General features: G+C 39.0%; 1 protein-coding gene across 1 annotated transcript in view; it reads left to right on the top strand.

Annotated features, from left to right (window-relative positions):
- LOC122552357 overlaps window positions 1-19,181 on the top strand; it is a 145,600-nt gene extending 126,419 nt beyond the window's left edge. Inside the window, exons 15-17 of the mRNA XM_043695107.1 lie at window positions 2,961-3,134; window positions 4,369-4,573; window positions 12,020-19,181. Of these exons, the coding sequence (XP_043551042.1) occupies window positions 2,961-3,134; window positions 4,369-4,573; window positions 12,020-12,164 (524 nt within the window). The 3' untranslated portion in view covers window positions 12,165-19,181. The remainder of the gene's footprint in view (window positions 1-2,960; window positions 3,135-4,368; window positions 4,574-12,019) is intronic.
- Window positions 19,182-19,469: the final 288 nt, after the last annotated feature.

The following is a 19,469-nucleotide window of genomic DNA, read 5'->3' as shown; positions in this document are numbered from 1 at the left end:
TACCATTCTGTGGTGTCAAATTTAATTTGATAATCATGTAAAATGTCTTGGTTAGCTTTGCAATATTAAAAGTGCTATATAAATGCAAGTTATTGTTAAGACTTTGCCTATTCTCAGAAGTTCTTAATTGTGAATTGAGGATAAAATTACATGTGAGGATGAGGAAAACATTTTCAATGGTATCAATGCTACTTTCCATTCGTAACTCAACACATGTTCACCCGATTATTGAGTCAGTTCAGTACAATAAACTAGAAAAGCAAAATTAGTAATTGGTTGGATTAGTTTAAACTGCATTAACCTTTTTGATATAAAGTACCTGCAGTATATCAACATCAATGCATGCTTCCCAAGGTTGGGAAATCTTGGGGATCCTCTTGTGCAGCCTGTTACAAGGAGTTTATCAGTCTTTATTGGGGATAGAAATTGGATGCTCATGAGTACTGCTTGTGTTGTCAATAATCCCAGTTAACAGAAAGTTTCATGGCACTATGTACAGTGGACCTTGCTTAAAATGGATCACAGCTCAGTCATTAAAAATTACAGATTGCCTGTGTCATATTTTTGTTAATGATTTGTAGACTGAAAGAATGCATATATTTAATATTTTTGTTTGTTTTGCAATTTGGCTCAAATTAACTGGATTGCGGGGAGAATATTGGGTGAGACTTCCCTATTCCATTTATTATGGATCCCCTGAGATTTTGTTAGATTTGGGAACTTGCCACATCGAGCAAAATGGTAAATCCTGGTTCTGGCTGCGCTGGCTTAGAGTGCTGTTGCCCCAAACAGGATTAATTGCTTTGGCATAACAGTGGAATGGTTACTTTCTCTGCCAGACCATTTGCTATCCTCCTCTTTAATTTTATTACATTAATGTCTTATTTTGCATGCTCCATTTTCAAAGATCATTCTTAATTTCTGGTGAAATTATAACTCATGCCTTGGACTGTGCAATGCAGCATGCTTGTGCATCAGTGGTTGGCAGTTCTGTTTTCAGTTGTGTTAAGTGGCTAATTAAGTGGTTCTCTCATGCCTTTGGAAGCTGATGGAAGAGAGCTTGCATTGGTAATTATCAAGCCTCAGACTATCTAATATGTAGAATGAAGGGGAGAGAAGTCATTCAGTACAGTCCATACTCTTCAATGTCTTGAGTTCTTGAATCCCTACCATGGTGGCAGATTAAGACTCGCCTCCTGTTCAATGCATGACGGTTCACTCTGACTTTCCTTCACTGTGCTTGATGCAGCTTTTAAATTGGTTTTCATGTTTTTGCTGATCTTGAGAACTCTTAACCAGTCTCAATGTAACCACTGGTTGTGATTTTCACTAGATCCTCAAGATTTTACCTTTTAAATTTGTTTTTGAGGCATGGGTATTGCAGATAAGGTCAGCATTTATTGCTCTAGAGAAGGCAAGCCAGCATCTGGGACCACTGCTATCCTTGAGTGTAGGGGCACACTCAGTGCTCAAAAAAGGGAACTTCAGGATTTTGACCTAGTGATAGTGAATAATGATGATAATAGTTACAGGTTGGGATGGTATCTGGCTTGGATGGAATTTGGAAGGTGGTGTTTCCATGCTTTGTCTTCTGTCCTTTGGACTTCTAGTGGAGACTAAGGGCTTGGAAGGTGGTGTCAAAGAAAGCTTGGCAAGTTGCTTAGTGTATCTTGCAGATGGTACTTACAGCTGCCACTGTGTCCCATCAGTGGAGGAGTGAATGGTTAAGGTGGTGTATGTGTTGATGCTGATCAAATGGGCTACTTTGTCTTCTGTGATGTCAGACTTCTTGTAGGTTGTTGGAGTAGTATCCTCTAAGTAATTGGAGAACACATCTGACTTCTGTCTTTAAGATGGTGGAAAAGGCTTGGGGAGTCGGGAGAACAGTTCCCTTACAATTCCCAACCTCTGACCTTACCTTGTAAACACAGCGCTCGTGTGGCCGGTCCACTTTGGTTTCTGCTCAATGATAACTTATCTTCCCCCTCTCACCTGGGCACCTCTCTCCCTCACCCGTGCCTCTCTCACCCTGCTTGTGGTGGCAGTTCTGGGAGTAGGAGCTGCACCATAATGGGCAATCCTGGGGGAAGGAGCTGCACTGTAATCAGTTGAAATGTTTGCCATTCTTCAATTATAAACAAATGCTCGTTTCTGGCATAGACTTGATAGGCTGAATAGCCTGTTTGAAGTATTTGGAGTACAGAAGTAAGTGTTTGTTCATGAATTGTGTGCTGCTGTCACATTAGTATCTTTCATACCCACAGTTTGACAGATCCACATTTCCATTGGTTTCAGTCTATGTTGCTTGCAGCAATGTAGTAATGTTTCAGACATCACGAAGATTCGATCAAAATGTATGTTTGAACAAATGTAATTTTCCATCCAGATTTTAATCAGTACAGCCAAAACTTGAAAGGCAATTCATTGAAGGTTGTCTTTAAAAAACAGAGAGGTAGTAATTGTTCAGTGGTAAATGCTGGTTTTAGGATAAATCACCAAGTGGACTCTTGGGCTTCCTTTACTTTGCAACTCTTTCTCCTGCCTCCAAATACCTGGCTTGATGCATGGATGACAAGTGACTGAGTATGTGTTTGCGTGAGAACTGCGTGATTGAAAGTGGTGCATCTTTCTGCTTTGCAGTCATTGAGGATTTCCTAGTCAGATAGGGCATCATCCATAATGCAGAGCTCTTACTCCAGCTCTCTATTCCATTGTCCATCTCCCAGCTGCCTACCATCTTTACCAATCCTTGTCCTCCAAAAGCAGGCCCTCATGGTTATGTGATGTTTCTGTTTCCCTCAGCCCCCTCTAAAGAAAACCTACAGTCAGTGCTAAACTTGAGAGCCTTTAATTATGCTGGGAACTAGGTTGAGACCTGCCAGAACCTCAAATTAAAATTAGCAAATCAAACTGTGGAAGGCAGGGTGGTAACTGAATCTTAATTTCATTTTGGACAACAGAGCACCCAGTCAAGTTAGGAACCTGTGAGTATTGTGGAGTGACACTAACCACGGGTGTAGGCCTCTCCAACCACATGCGTGGCCATCTGAAATCTGGATTGAAAAGGAAGTTACCGAGTCTGTCTCAGTTTGAGGAACTCCACGAAAAGGCTGAACCTGCACTCACCGACACATGTGAGACCCTTTGGCTTTGTATAACTTAACCAACAAAAACAAAACTAAATATGAACTTTGACAGTGCTGGGGAGAAAACTTGTTAACTTGAAAAGCACTGTCAAGGAAACTGTGTAATTATACGTGCTGTGATCCAGACACAAAGTTCTTCCCCTCCCTAATGAGATTGAGCCACCATTTCATTGACATGCTTGAGAATGCAAAGCCTAACCCTAGAAGTTCAGGACTAGTTGCAGCTTTTGCTTGCTTATGTATATAAGTTTCTTTCTTTTTTGTTTTGCTTTAATTTGCACGTGAGTGGATTGTATTTATTGTACCTCTTTTGTTCTCGCACTCTTTTCCCCTGTGTAGAAACCGAACCATGGTGTATAATTCATTGTAATGTGTAAGTAAGCCTATACCGGTATGAGATCAAGCCCCGTTTGCATGCGGTTTGGCAACTTAGAAAATCCTGCATAACATTCACCTTGCAAGCATAACTTTGAGTTCAATAATTTCAGGGAAGGGGAGGTTAGTAGGTGGAAGAATAGATGAAAAGAACTGCGCTGATACACTCCTCTCCTATTTAGAGCATAACCTGTAGTTAAGAATTGTGTTCTGCACTGAATGTGAAAAAGACATGGTGCAGGAACGTAATTGATAAATGGCATTTCTCTTATGGCCAATCAGTTTGAGGCCAATGTGGAATAGTCCAGTTGATAAGTGCAGTTAAACCCTCTAAATGACCATTTGCATACATGAGAGGAAAATTATGCTCGAACTGTGCCACAGTTCCAGAAATAAGATTTTATGTGTTCTCTCCCAAACTCCATAACAGAACCAGCTAATTCAGTACATCTTAAAACTCTTAAGATGCAGTAATCTGTATCTTCCTATAGTTTGTTTGAATACGGTTGACATTCACATATCCGAATATTACTGATTAAAGTATATAAAGCTTGAACAAAGTGTCTACTGACTCTTAAACAGTAAGTTGAGTAAGTCATTTAGTAATGTTGTTCCTCGTTCCAAGTATGTTTAAGCCCATTAATGCCATGACTTTCTGTGGAAGTTATTTAGGAATTTTTAATAGAGCAATGTGATCTTTGGAGGGTTTAATTGTACTTCCTGTTTACAGTAAATGGTGACAACACCTGCAATTATTCTTAGGAATGCCTTCCTCAAAGGTGGAAATGGACATGAATATTATGCATTGACTGAAACAGCAATCTAACGAATTCTCTTTCGTGTTCAGACTATGAGCGTAAGCAACATAAGCCGGTGGTATGTACAGAGAACGTGTCACCAAAACGAGAGGAAGGGAAGGAGACAAAAACGTTCAGGCCAAAATCAGAGGAACCAAGACCCCTCCGAGTGAGACCTGTGATCTTTCCGGTGCCGAAGCCTGAGCCCATCTCACTGGTGAAGTTTATAGGAAACATCTACACTCTGAAATGCAGGTAATGTCCCAGTCATGCTGTGGAATATGCTTGTTCATATTGCTGTGTGGAACATTAGAGCTGATTTTGTGTTAAAATTTGTATTTAGTGATATGAGCAAGGCAGCATTTATTGCCAGTGCTCCATTTCCTGAAAGGATGGTGTTGGACCTTTGGAATTTGTGGGCCGGAATTTCCATAATGATATTGATTTCCAGGCTATTGAAACAGTCTCCACTGAGGGATATATTTCTTTGTCTAGCTTGGAAAGGGATGTGGTGATGGTGTAATCACAACTCAGCTGCACTTGGCCTCCTTTGTGGTAGAAAATGTAGGGAGAGTGTAGTCCTATTGAAATAATTAGAGCAGTGGATGAATGTTAAGTCCAGTGATGGAGCTAATCATAAAGAGTAAATGTTCTGGCTCTGCTGATGATATCTGGTTGTCTGGTAATGGAGAACTTGAGAGATGTCTTTCCATTCTTTTAGTCAAACATTGCTGAGGCATTTTAAGAGCTGCTATCTCTTGTCATCTTTTCATTGTTCCCTACCTGACTTGAAAGTTACCAGTTTAAAGAATTGGGTTGCAACAATCAGTACTGTGAAATGTTGAACCATTTCATTAGGATTGGCTTCCTCTTCACTGTCACATATTAATTTGATACTAATTGTAGACAAGTGATGTACGCTAATTGGGGATTCACTTGGACCCATGCCAGTAGACATGGACTTAAATTTTGGCTGTTGGGTTAGGAAGTGCATATTTTCAATGTGTAAATCTAAATAACTGCCTATGAAAGTGCATCTAGATTGCCTCCATTTCTGTCCTGTTTCATCTGGCTTCCGGCTGTAGACATTCATTCAAATAAATGCAAAGAAGTGCCATATGACTGGGATGACCAAATATTCCAACATCCTAACAGTTTTCTCAGAATTGCTGAAAGATCTGGATTTTTAGCTTCACTAGAGCTCCTCCCCTTTTAGCTGCCCCTCATGTTTCTAAACTGTCATGTTCCATTTACTATTGGCAAACCCAAAAAGGCTGTGCTGCACTTCACCCTGGGGATTGAACTTTTAAAAGGAGAGGGATGAGGAAAGCAAATATTTCCTAGTCACATTCTTTTCAATTTGTGGGAGCACCTTTTATTTCCCTTGGGTGTACAAGTTGGCAGTATTGGAGATTAACAAATGCTCTTTTTCACTGGAATAGGTACAGAATGACTTAAAAGACAAAAGAGACCAGTCAACAGGGAAAAATAATGTATATTACTGTAGGCGAGTGATAAGGGTAGAGAGAGGCTGGGAAGCAGAGTGGCTTCAGGGGTGGGACTGAGCAAGCAGGGGGCCCTAATTGAGGCTATAATCCCTGGCATAGGGTGCCTCATTATTCAGCCTTAAAGGAATATCTGAACAAGAGTAGGCCATTCAGTTCCTCGAGCTTGTTTTGCCATTCAATGAGATCATGGCTGATCTATGGCCGAACTCCTTATACCGGCCTTTGGTTCCTATTCCTTAATATCTTTACAAAAATGTATCCATCTCAAATTTAAAATTAACAACTGATTCTACATCCACTGCTGTTTATGGAAAAGAGTTCCAAATATCTGTCATGTGTAAAAGTGCTTCCTAAAATCCCTCCTGAACACTCCAGCCCGAATTCTCAGACTGTGCTGCCAGTTCAAGAATCCCCAACCAGTAGAAATAGTTTATTTTCATCTACCGTGTCTTATTCTGTTAATAGCTTGAAGATTAAATCAAGAATACTTGCTAACCTTCTAAATTCTAGAGAAAATGGGCCAGATGTGTGTAATCTGTCCTCATAACTTAACCCCTGAAGTCCAGGTATCATTTTTATCAACCTATGTTGTACTCCCTCCAAGGTTAATATATTCTTCCAAAGATGTGGTGCCAGATCTGCTCTTCAAATGGGGTCGAACCAAGGTTTTGTAGCATAAATTCTATTCCCTTGTACTCAAGTTCTCTTGATATAAAGGCCAGTATTCCATTATCTTTCTGGATTAGATTTTGCACCTGTTCATGAGAGTTTAAAGGTCTACACACCTAAACCCCCAAGTCTCTTTGGGCATTCACTTCATACCATCTAGAAAGTACTCTGACGTATCCTTTCTTTGGTTCAAAAATGGATGTGCTTACATTGAACTCCATCTGACATAGTTTTGCCCATTCATTTAGTTTATCAATATTCATTTGTAGCTTTATGCCATCAGCTATACTGTATAATACCTCTGTCAGCAAGTTTTGATATATGACTTTCTATGCTATTATCCAAGTCATTAATCTGAATAATTGAGGCACTAACAGATCCTTGTGGGACACCACTGGTCATATCCTACCAATTTGTTAATTATCCTTAGTTTCTGTCACTTGCTGCTCAACAAAATTTCTAGCCTTGTCAATAATTTGCCCTCAGTTTGTGGGCTTTGACCTTAGTTAACAGTCTGTTTTGTGAGACTTTAGCAAATGCCTTCAGGATGCCCATATAAGGGGATGCAATGGCCTAGTGGTATTATCACGAGATTATTAATCCACAGACCTAAGTTCAAATTTTAAAAATGTCTGGAATTAAAGGTCTAATGATCATGAAACCACTGTCGGAAAAATGTATCTGGTCGTTAATATCCTTTGGGGAAGGAAACTATCATCCTTACCTAGTCGGGCCTACATATGACTCCACGGCCAATGTTATGGACCAGACCAAATCCCCTCAAAATATATTAAGAAGGTAGTCTAGTCCCCACCCTTTTCTTATTTTTAGAGGCAAGTGTAAGGAATACCGAATACAATTTGATTGGACAAGCTATCAAGCTTGAATCAAAGCACGTTATTCTTAGAGCACAGTTAAAATACAGACAAAATAAGAATTTTTGAAAATTAGCTTAGCTGTAACTCTATCAAAATACTTAAAATAACTTTAATGTTAACAACCATTGTTAAGCTGTTTCACAATAGTAGCATCCCATAAATACGTCCTTGATGAAGACACATTCAGTGAAATAGATTGTCTCACAAGCAATGTTTCTCCAGTCCAGGAGGAAGTCCAGCATTTTGCTTGAGCAGGGAGAAATGTATAGCAGCTTCTGAACTCCAATAGCTACTGAAAGTTAAACTAAAATCCTGGTTCTGTGGGAGCATGACCCTACACTTTCATGCTGCTTCTATTGTTCCCAACTTTTTTTTTAAAGAACACAAGGCTTGCAAGCTGTTTACTTTATTGGTTTGGAACAGACTGCTTGACACCTCTGTCTCAACATCTCTTAATTTAAATAAATTCAGGACCAAAACGGAATCATCACACCACAGCAATATGGTTGACTCAATTGCCCTCTGAGCAATTAGGGATGGGCAATAAATACTGGCCTAATCAGCGATGCCCATATACTGTGGATGAATTTTTTTAAAAATTTAAACAACATCCATAGATATTCCCTGTCCACTACCTTCTTGAAGTCTTCAAACATTTCAGTGAAGTTTGTCAAGTCTGACCTACCTGTCATGAATCCATGCTCACTCTCCCTGAATAACTGAAAATTTCAAGGTGTTCAATTACCCCATTCTTGATTATAACTTTCAAGAATGTCCCCACCACTGATGTTGCACGAACTGGTCTGTAGTTTTATTTTCCTGTTCCATGTTCTTAAAGAAGTGGAGTGATTTGCAGTTTTCTAATCCAGAGGGATCACTCCTGTATCTCGGGAACTCGAAAAGATTATAGTTAGGGTGTCTTCAGTGTACTCCCATCCTTCCTTTATCATGCTCAGATGGAAACTATCAAGTCCTGGGGATTTGTCATTCTGAATTCCATTAATTTACTTAATTTTATTCTGTTCCTGATCCACGATTAATTTCCATGGACTTCCGGCACATTATGCGCCTTTTGTACTATATATACTGAGGCAATGTAATTATTCAACGTCTTTGCTTTTTCCCTGTAGTCATTGACAGTATAATCCACTTTCAGTTTTTAGTGGGTCAACATTGCTCCTTATCATCGCCTTTTACGTAACTATAAAATGTCTTTCTCTGTGTTTGATGTCCCTGGCAAGTTTCCTTGCATTATCATTCTTATAAGCTGCTTTGTGGCCCTTTGTTGATCTTTTTATCTTCCCCATTCAGCAGGATCTGCACTGTTTCTTGCATTTTTGTAAGCCCTTTTAGTTTTGTGCTGTCCCTTATCTCTTTAGGTCTCCATGGATGTTTTTTCGATGCAGTGAAGCTTTACCCTCTCAGGGGTATAAATTGGTTTTGTATTGTGTTACATGTTTCTTTAAACATCCTCCACTGTTCTTGATTGTTTTATCAAATAGCAGATTTTCCCAGTTTACTGTGGACAGACTTTGTCTTATTAAAGTCGGCCTTACCTAAACCTAAAACTGCAGCAGCTGATTCATGCTTTTCACTTTTAAATGCTATATTGAACTAGATCATGTTATGATTACCTTTGATAACCGTTCTTGTGCAGTAAGTTTACTAATTACATTTGGCTCATGACTCACTACTAAATCCAATATTGCTTTTCCCTGTGCTGCATCCAGGACATATTGCTGTAAGAAACTAGCCTGGACACACTCCATAAATTCACTACCTTTCTGACAGGTCATAGAGTCATAGAGATATGCAGCACAAAAACAGACCTTCAGTCCAACTCATCCACGCCGATCAGATATCCTAAATTAATTTAGTCCTAGGTTCTTGTCTGCCTCTTTCAATCTGTGTTAAAGTTATAATTCCCCATTAATGCTGCCCTGGCTTTGCCTACACTTGCATAATTTCTGCATTTATAGCATTTCAGAGCTGCTACCAGAAGTCTCTATACACACCTACTACAGTTTTAGATGCTTTACTGTCTCTTAGTTCCATCCATATGGTCTCCACTGAAAGCTTTGTCCTCATTCTATCCTCCCTCACCATTGAATAGTTTTGTTTCTACATCTTCTCAGTCATTTTCCCTGTTTGTCTTGTTAACATAATTTTATAACTATGTATATTTAGTTCCCGGTCCTTCAGGTTCAACCCTACCTACTCTGCAACCCTCAAAGTTGCTGCTTTATGCTCATTGTGGCTTTTTGATTAAGGTCAGATTGAATTGGGTCCTAGCAAGTGAAACGTTCTCTCTGAGCTTTTCATTTTTTTGTATTCCACCTGAAGTGTTAAAAAGGTCATTGCCCTTTGGACACATTAATTAAATCTGATCATTTTTTCCAAACCTTCAAGCATTTACACCACTGGTACCAACCACCACTGTTTAGCAACAACAAGCAACAGAAGTTGAGGATTATGGAGACAGCTTTATATTGCAATGAATTATAACCTGCATGCAGGATGTAAATACCTGTTATGCATTTTCCTGGTCAATGCATTTATTGTTTACATGGTATCTCTGTATAGGAATTCTGTGTAGAGGTATTGGTAGGCACATGAGCTTAAATTACTTTGTGTTTCTGCATGCTTTAAATGTTTTTGGGGATGAGAGGTGTTTGTTACAATTGCTGTGCTACTCTGCAAACTTCTGCAAAGTTGCATCCTTTTTAGGACTTGTTATCCCTCTCTTGTAACTGCCTTTTTCTTCAAATGAGACTGAGGTGAGGGACTGTCCAGCTGTTTCCCAAGTACCAAGTATGCATTTGTTGCTCCTTTTCTCTTTATGTTTTAAGATCCAGAGGTTCTTTATGCCACCTTTCCCTCCCACTTGTGTTCAGCTGCTCGATAATGGTGAACACAGTCCCATGCCAGCTACCCAACTAGCCAGGTCACTCCAGTTACTGCTGTCTTATTCTGGGAGATATCAACATGTGACTTCCTACCTTTGACTGCTCCAGTCCCAGACTCCTATTTGTCTCTCACTATTGACATGGTGATACATGAAGGATTATTGTGCAAAGTAAGAGCTCATGGTAGTGGGGAAAATTAATAGCATGGATAGAAAATTGGTTGGCTAGTTGGAAGAAAACAGCAATATGTATATGTGGTAGGATGTGATGAATTGGATCCCATGGGAGTCTCTGTTGGGCCCTCAATTTTTTTTTTTTTACAGTTTATATCAGTGGCTGAGATGAGGGGAGCAAAGCCATGGGATAAATTTGAAAATGACACAAAGCTTGGTAGAAAGTTACTATGAAGATGACATAATCATGTAGATGAACATAGATTGTGAGAAGGCAAAGATCTGGCAGCTGGATTGTGTAATGTGAAAAATAAGTGGTTCATTTTGGCAGGAAGAATAAAATAGCGAATTAGTTAAGGGTAGAACTACTACAGAATTCTGAGATGAAGAGGGATCTAGCTGTTCTAGTGCATGAGTCACAAAATGTTGACATACAGGTGCAGTGAGTGATTAAGGAGGCTCATGGAATATTTTCCTTTTATGATGAGAGGAATTTAACACAAGATAGAGGTTATGCTTCACTTGTACAAGGCATTGGTGAGACCACAATACTGTCCGCAGTTTTGGTCTCCTGATTAAAGGAAGAACATAAATACATTGAAGGCGATTCAGATGTTTAGTAGATTGCTGCTTGGAATGAGGATAGGTTGGATAGGCTGGGTTTGTTTTCAGTGGAGTTTAGAAGAGTGAGGAAATTTCAAAGATCTTGAATGGTTTTGACAAGGTGAATGTGGAAAAGATGTTTCTTCATGTGGGTGACTAGATGATAGGATCCTTTCTATGATAAGAAATTGAGTGGTTGCTCTTTCTGGACAGAAATGAGGGGAAATATTTTTTCATTGTTGGGCAAGTTTGGAACACACCTGCCTCAGAAGACAGTAGATTTGGGACCGTTGAATTTTTTTTTAAGTTGAGGTGAATTTATTTATTTTAAGGGTTTTGGTCACATATGGGAGAGTGGAATTCAGGACACAAATAGATATCATCTTGTTAAATGGTGGGCAAACTTGAAGGTCCGAATGTCAACTTCTGCCTCTTACTGTATGTTCTTATGAAGTCCTGCCTTCCAAGACGTGGTGTCCTGTTTTTGACTTTTCAAAATCCTGTCAGTGCACACAAATTGGGTCATAAGGGGAGCTGGTTTATACTGACTGGACAGGACGCATGCTGCTAGATGTAAATTGAACAGTATTCACACCAAGAAACTATTACTGAAGTATACAATCTTTGGTTCTCTATAATATTCATTGGAAGTGTATTGGATTAAATCAAGCAGTTTGAGGATAAGTTGATGTTTAATGACACTGTCATTGTCAGAGCCTTGTAATGAAGCTTCCATGGCTATCTTTCCTTTAAAAAAAAATTGGTTCCTGGCTTGTGGCTGGTAATACCACACCCCTTATTCTATCCACACCAATGTGATGGTATGCCCCTTTTCGTGACTTACATGTAGTAACCAGTGGCTGGGACAGGAAAGAGAAAGTGAAAAGGGCAGCTTTTCTTTTTGAAAGCAAAGGAATGTTTTAATTGAATCAACAACCTCTGATGCATTTCCCTTCCTGGTCAGATTTTGTGATGTGGAGTTCCATGGTCCGCTTTCGATTCAGGAAGAATGGGTGAGACATCTGCAGCGACACATCCTGGACATGAACTTTCCAAAGACGGAGGCTACCCGCGAAGAGATCTCTGTGTCTGCTGACATGGGGAAATAGGGAAAATCGGCTGCCTGTGTGGATACTTGGGTACACTGGAGGCAGAGTGTCCATTGCAGTCTCTCATGAAGACGCACTCGATTTTATGTTCTAGTTTTAGTCAAGTTTGGAAAGAATCTCCTTTGCCTTGAACGTTTAAACCTCTGTAGTAATAAAAGTATCTGCCTTATGGTGATTTCCTTAGAGTAATTCTGCATTTGCCTCATACAGTTAGAATGTTATAAAGAACAACTTAGCCCTGATTAATTTCATACAATATAAGATCAGTTAGGTAGCCCAGTGCACTTCAGGGGGAGTGGCAGTGTTTGATGAAGGCTGCATGGCATTGTATTTGGCATTTATATAACCTGAAGCAAAAACACTGTTTGCTTGTGATCTATTTGGTATCACTGTCACACTCCCAAGTAATAGATCAATCCCTGCCTTGGGAGACAAGGAGAGAAGGAAAGTACAAGGTGGATTGATAATAATTATTTTAAAATTTTTTCAATGTTGTGCCACTTTTTTTAAAAAACTACATTGTAGCGAATCAAACTATTCAGTGTTTCTCCTTTCAAGGCCAGCAGGGGAAGGGAGCGAAGCCCATTAAGCAAGTAGCTGCCATAGTACGGATCATTGCATGAGGTCAGAACCAAGTAACCATGAGGAGGAGGTTTGGACGTTATGCATTCTATGTACAGTGTGGTTGCACGTCTTCCTGGTCAGTGTCACTCAAACCTTGCAGGGCAGAATTCGAGCTATACAAGGCTGGTTCAGTATTAAACAATGTGCTGTGAAGTACCTAGCCTTTGTTATGGCGGTTATTTTGCATGCTGTCAGACTGTAGTAACCGAACAAGAGATCAGCAGTACAGTACAACACAGAACCCTAAGCGGAAAGTTCACACGTGTGCCAGCATCTGAAAAATAGTAGGTTAGGACTCTCAGCACTAAGTAGACATGTCTGTCTCTATGCAACCTACAGAAAGGGATCTTGTGTTACAGTGAATACTGTAGAATGTCCCAGCTTAGCAGGAACATAGTCCTATTAGAAAATGGAATAGTTGCCACTTATATTTCATGTCCTCAAGGTTTTTATGACAGCAGTGCTGCAGCTGATGCACTTTACCATCATTCTAGTGCATAGGTCAAGCCACTTTCTTCTGTGGGGCAGCCGTCAATGAGCATATGGCTAGGGGAGTGGATGGGTCAGTCTAAAAGAGCCTTATTCCTCTGACTGAAAGTACTAAATCTGCATTTTTTCCAACATATTTATACTCATCCTTTTGGATGCTTCCTAATAATTAGTTGCTGTTTTAATATTCGGCAAAGGACCTATTTGTTTTTAGAAGTGCTTTGGTCACAAAGTGGCAGTACGTCTGCACGTAAAAATGTAAGTGTATAGTAAAACTGTAAAGATGCTTTCTTTCCCTTTTCTTCATCTTGTATGTGCTGAATGGTGGTTGATTTTTAGCAAGTTATAAAGGCAGGTTTTAGAGTCTTTAGTTGTGTTCCCTTTCACAGCTGAGATCCTCTTGGCATCTTGTGGTCTGATGAGCTGTGAGTTAAAGACTTTGAGAGATGCCATTTCAGGGCACTTGGGCCTTGGAGGTCCTGAAGCCCTTGCTGGACTATCACCCCACCGATGCCACTTTTGCACCACTGCCTCAGCGAATTTTGTTGGGGTTACTGTTCCGTCTGTCTAAATGGCAACACTTCCAAGTGTCCTTCCTGCTGCTGTGATAACGCATCGGTCACTAATTCTCTGCAAACCAGATAATGTAGCTGTGGGGAGGAAGGGGAAGGGGATCTCTCAAGGCTGCTCACAAGGAAGATGCTCATCAAAATCAAATTCCTCTTCTCTTCCTCCTCCGCTTCCCACCAAATAAAAATCCTGTCCGTCTGAGGACCACCTCTTTTTTGGTTTGAAAGCGGGATACAAAAGGCTGTTTTGTTCTACTGAAGCTGTTCAATTTAAATCTTATTTAAACCTGTGGTCACTTTATATTTGCAGTGTTGTGATGTGAGTCTGTGCATCTAATGCAATTGGACTCCCTGTGACCAAAAAAAAATCTTGTTACCTGTTTGTTCCTGTGACTGTGTATTGTTGTAACATGGAGTGTAATGAAATATACCTTCATAACCAAAGGTGCTATGAAATTGGTTGTTTGGTATCCCAAAATAAGGTTTGTTTTTGAGAATGGACTGCCGCGTCAACACGTACAAAAGCTCCTTCGTTGAATTGGTAGAAGTTCAGACTTTTGTGTCTTGTTTAGATCTATTTTCACTATTCATTTGAATGCATAGAGTTTTAATTTTGTGCTTTTGAAGTGTATTAATGTGACTATGCTCTAGGAAAGATTACATTCAGTGCATTTTAACGTCATGTGATGCTGTTAATTCATTACCTAAAATTGCTACCACTGCCAAATCTGTCATTCTTGGTGCTTCTTCCTCATGTTACATGCTCCAGCAAAATACTTGGCATTTGCCCAGGGAGATGTAATCCATAATTGTAGAATTAGGAACATCTCACTTCCAGTGGAAGCAGACTCTGAAGATTTGTTAATGCTCACCATTGAGTTTAACTGAGATCCTAATAGTTCTGTAAAGTTTGTGTGAATCAATCCTGGTTTTGGTTGCTGCTACATGCCCTTAGATGCCAAGTGATTGTGTATTTGGAGAGCATGCATTACAGAGTTGGCTACAGTTCTCTACAGGTTCAAATCTTGATTGCATCCCTGGCATTAAAAATCTCAATTAAGCTGCACCTCTCCACAAATGCAGAGGCAGCAAGCAGACAGGTGCTATTGGAAACATCAAAACACACTTCTGGAGTTTTTTTTAGCTGCCTCTGATTAGCATGAGCTGTTTTGCAAACTCCTAGTAAGGTTTCAGTGGTCAGTCTCTTAACATGCTGTAGAAATGACTAGTTCATGCCTCCAAACTTTAATGGAATATTCAGGGTTGTTGGCATTGACTGTTAATACTGTTTTGGGAGATTAAAGTGTTTGTGCAGGCCACCGCGTAGTGCGATGGTGAGCCTTGTGATAAAGTTTAGACAGTGATGAAGGAAGACTCTTACATCAAACTTAGAAAGCAATTGTTCACAGTTGTTTTTCTAAGAGAGGAATTTAAAAGCATATTTTGGGAATCTGAATTCTGTGTAAAGTTTCTTAGAGCAGAATGGTACCTCTAGAAATGGTTGATGTGCTTGTATTTTGCTGCAAGTTTCTTACTTTATTGATGCAGAGGGAACTTCTTAAAATGCTTACTATTTCTTGTACTATAATCTGTTGTTCTCGCATGTATTGTTAAATATTATTGATTCTCATCTATGTTTGTATTTTAACATTTTTTTTAATATAAATGTTACCACAGTAAGAATTGGATTTGCATCTTGTGTAGCTTTCAATTTCTTTGTGCTCATACCAAGATATTTCAAAAGTAAATGTCTGTCATTTTAGGGTGCTAGTTTTATACAATTTCCTCTTGCACCATCAGTGCTGCCAGTTCATATTCTGGCAGAAACTTCTCACTGCATGACCTCTGCCCAAATTGCCTTGCATATGAAAGGAAAATGCACATTTGTTAATTTCTTCATCTCCCCCACTCTCAATTGTAACAAGTAGATGTCCGGATTGGGTTTGTATGTCATAGTGAGTAGTGGAATTGTATATGTAGTGGTAGTTTGTGGGTAGAGAGTAATGTTACAGGGTACTTAGGAATCAAGCTGCATTACTATCAAGCGAGCAGTAGATAATTGCTTTTTTTCAAGTTATCTAAACACTGACCTGAAAAATAACTAAGGTATTGTGTGTGCAAGCAGGATATTAATCTCTAGGTCAATATAACCCTTGTGATAAAGATAATCATTGGCAATATGCAATACCTGAGTCATTGCTTGGTCAGAGAGGGGTTTAATGAGTGCTTTAAACAAAAGCAAAGTAGATTTAGGGAGAGATTTCAGACATTGGTGGTATCAAGCAGCTGAAAGCATAGCCACCAATGGTGAGGTGATCAAAATCTGGGAACATTAGTCTGTGAGTAAATAATTGTATTTTCTGCTGAACTCAGCCTCTGTTCACATAATTTCACTGGGCTCCACAAAATTGTTTCATTTTGAATATGCCAGCCATTTACAATTTCTGAAAGAGAAGACGTTCAGAGTTCTGAAATTCAACCCCAACAATACTGTTAAAGCACACCCAGTAAACATAATGATTCCCCCATTCTGGTTTGCTTGGAATTGTGTAACCATAAGCTTAGAGCTCACGTTTTGTTAACTTTCTCTAAAAGTTCATTTCATAATTTGCCCTGTAGTGTCTTGCAGGCTAGAAAAATTTGCAAGTTTAATGCCCAGTCTCTGTTAAGCAAGTTACTCTTGGTCAGAATTCAGGGTTTCTGTTCACAACTGGTGAAAAATTGGCATGTTACTTCAGAAGCTGCAAACAGGATTTGCTTCAGACAATGCTCAGTGAATCTAACCTTCTGAAATCCTGTCTAGCTTCATCCCATGCAATATTTAAAATGTAAAACTGGAACTCAATACAACTAATCTGAGCACATTGAGGGTGGTTGAAAAACTGGACAGAAATATTTTGCTGAAATACACAATATTCCTTATGCAGGCTATAGAACATTGCTCTCCCAGTTCAAATATTTTCCCAGCCCTCTTAAATCTCCTGGTTAATCAGTTATAGCATTGGGGTATTGAGGGTCATTAAATTATCTAAGATCTGTACTAATACTTCAGTGGGGTTGACCTGAAGAAACTTACCTCCTGACAGTTATCTGATTAATTAGTATTCCTGGGAGCCATTAGGTTACTCTTTCCTAGGCACATTGGGATTTGAGGGCAAACTGATTCCTCACCATCTGGAATATTTGACGTATCTCAAGTAAATGACCCTACATGGGAAAGTGATTTCCGAGATCTTGAGGTCCAAATGCATAGCTTATGAACCTTTACACTGCAAAGCCTATACTTTATTTCTCCCCTACTTTTACTCCAGCTTCTTTCAGTATTTACGGTTGCAAAAATGGGTGGTTTACTTGTATTTCTTCATTTAGCTGGACCCTGCATATTATTGCCAACATGATGTTATGTTGAACAGATGTGAGGTTAAGCAATCCAACTCCATCAGCTTGGAGATCCCTGGTGCACATTCTAATTTAAATTTACTAAGGCTCTTTTAAAGCATTACTTCACAAAATTAACAATCCCTATCACAAATGCTATGTGTGTTTATTGGCCATTGGTTGCTTTAAGTGCTCCCATTACAAAGAAAAAAAATCATTTGTCTGAACTTCCAGCAGAAGAGTTGTTCTGTCATCTGTAACATACATCCAGGTTAATATATAGGGTGTCAAATTCAGGTTATTTGGGAATGTGCACCCTGACTAACCTGTCAGGTACTTTTATTATTCAATTCAGATGGGTCTGCAGAGTATGATGAACACAGACAAGATAACTTTTGACTTAGGTTTAAAAATAACACTGTAGCAATTGGTATGTCAGTTGTGTGAAAACAAGTTGAAGTGACTTCCATTTGTATAACCTGGCAGACATGTGGCCTGAAATTTCTCATTTTCTTGCGTCAAAGGAAACATCATTTCACTGGGAGTCATGGATTACAATCTGAGCTGAACATGGAGCCATTAGCATGACTTGATGCAGGGTTTATGTCAGCCAAGGTTATGGTTTGCCAAGCTAGTGTGTAAAGAAATGCTGACTGGTTAGAAGTTTCCCTGATGAACCCTATTATTTGAGAATTGGGGCACTGATTTTGTTTCTGCTTAGAGGGGAATCGGTTTTGCAAATAATGTTCAGTATCAATTAATGAAAATGTAGTCAGTATGTAAATAAAGATTATTTTCTAATGAGCAATTCCCAGTGGTTACATTTCTGAAGTGTTGAAGCTTTCCTGTAGGTGTGAGATGCTCAGTCCATTCTATTATTAACCCCCCAGTTTTTTTTAAAATGGTCAAATCAGCTTTTGTACAAATTGTATTTTACAGGCTAAAAGTCACTTTTACTGTAGGAATTCTAATTTTTAAGTGTTGAACTGATGCCAGCTAAGTGAGGTTACTGAGGAATAATTGGACAAGCTTTTTGATATGGAGCAAGTCCTGCATAAAAGATCTCAAGTAGATTTAACAGGTCTAAGCCTGAAATTAGCTGTTGTATTTTGAAGATTTTAGTTCCAATTTATTGTAAACTAGCTTACCTGTGACTCATGCTTTCCTTAGCTGTAGTACTTAAAACTATTTGTGGTGATAAAACAATTCCAGCATAGAGATTAGTTAAGCTCCAATGTTTGGTATGTGAACATGGCTTCAAGCTTGATTTTTCAAAAAATCATGAGCCAGACCAAAAGTGTAAATGGAGTAGCTGTGGCAAGGATATATCCACAAATACAGTTTAAAAGGTGGGGTACAGGAACTCCCCTGATGGTGCATTCTATACAGCCTATGCATTGAAATTGTTGCCTCTAATCATGTGATTGCTAGAACATAGCTGTCAAGAAGCTCATGCATATGGTTTGCTTTGTGGTAATTCCTATAGGTAACATTTAATTTTCTTGGCCTCTAGGAGGTAATGCTTCTCATTTTAATTGTTCACAAATTTCACTAGTCATATTGAAGCAGTCTACATAAAGATCTTTCTTTAATAGTAACTAGCTTTTTCATTCCCTGGTTGTTGGTTATCAACGCCCCATTAATCATTGTTGAAAACAAATTACTTACTATCCAAAGCCAACCTTTGGCAGCTATGGTGAAATTTGTGTTCAAGCTTGACATGGAAGCTTCCAAGTTCATAATACAATCTTAACACTACTGCTGCTCAACTTGTCCTTGGAGCTGTGTAGGTTCTGTTGCTGGGGTTAGTAGAACACAGTAATAAGGTAAACATTGCATTTTTATAATTTTTTTAAAAATGTATACTTGATTGTGCACAGCTGTAAAGGACTGTATTTACTGATATTTGTACTTGGGAGTTGTTTATAAATTTAGATAAAGCTTCTAAGATGTATGCGCAGCCCAATTTGAGTCAAACCTTTCCACTTTTTTGGTTCTTGAACTATTGAGGTTAAATAAACCAAACTGGAAGCTGATGCCTCAAAACTGTTACTGCTGTACATGTTACTGAAGGTTGTGTATCCATTTAATCTAAATAAACTATAAAAACTAAAAATTTTGTGCAGTAGAATTTGTTCAAGGAATTAGTTTGAAGAAAACTTAGCTGCACCTTATTATAGCTGCACATTAACAACAAGACTTCCTCCTTTAGCTGCATCAGAACTAAGTATTCCACAAGTACTGT

The sequence above is a fragment of the Chiloscyllium plagiosum genome, chromosome 8, assembly GCF_004010195.1.
Source record: "Chiloscyllium plagiosum isolate BGI_BamShark_2017 chromosome 8, ASM401019v2, whole genome shotgun sequence".
NCBI classification, from domain to species: domain Eukaryota; kingdom Metazoa; phylum Chordata; class Chondrichthyes; order Orectolobiformes; family Hemiscylliidae; genus Chiloscyllium; species Chiloscyllium plagiosum.
The sequence above is the reverse complement of the archived record's forward strand: the minus strand, read 5'-3'. Positions and strand labels throughout refer to the sequence as shown.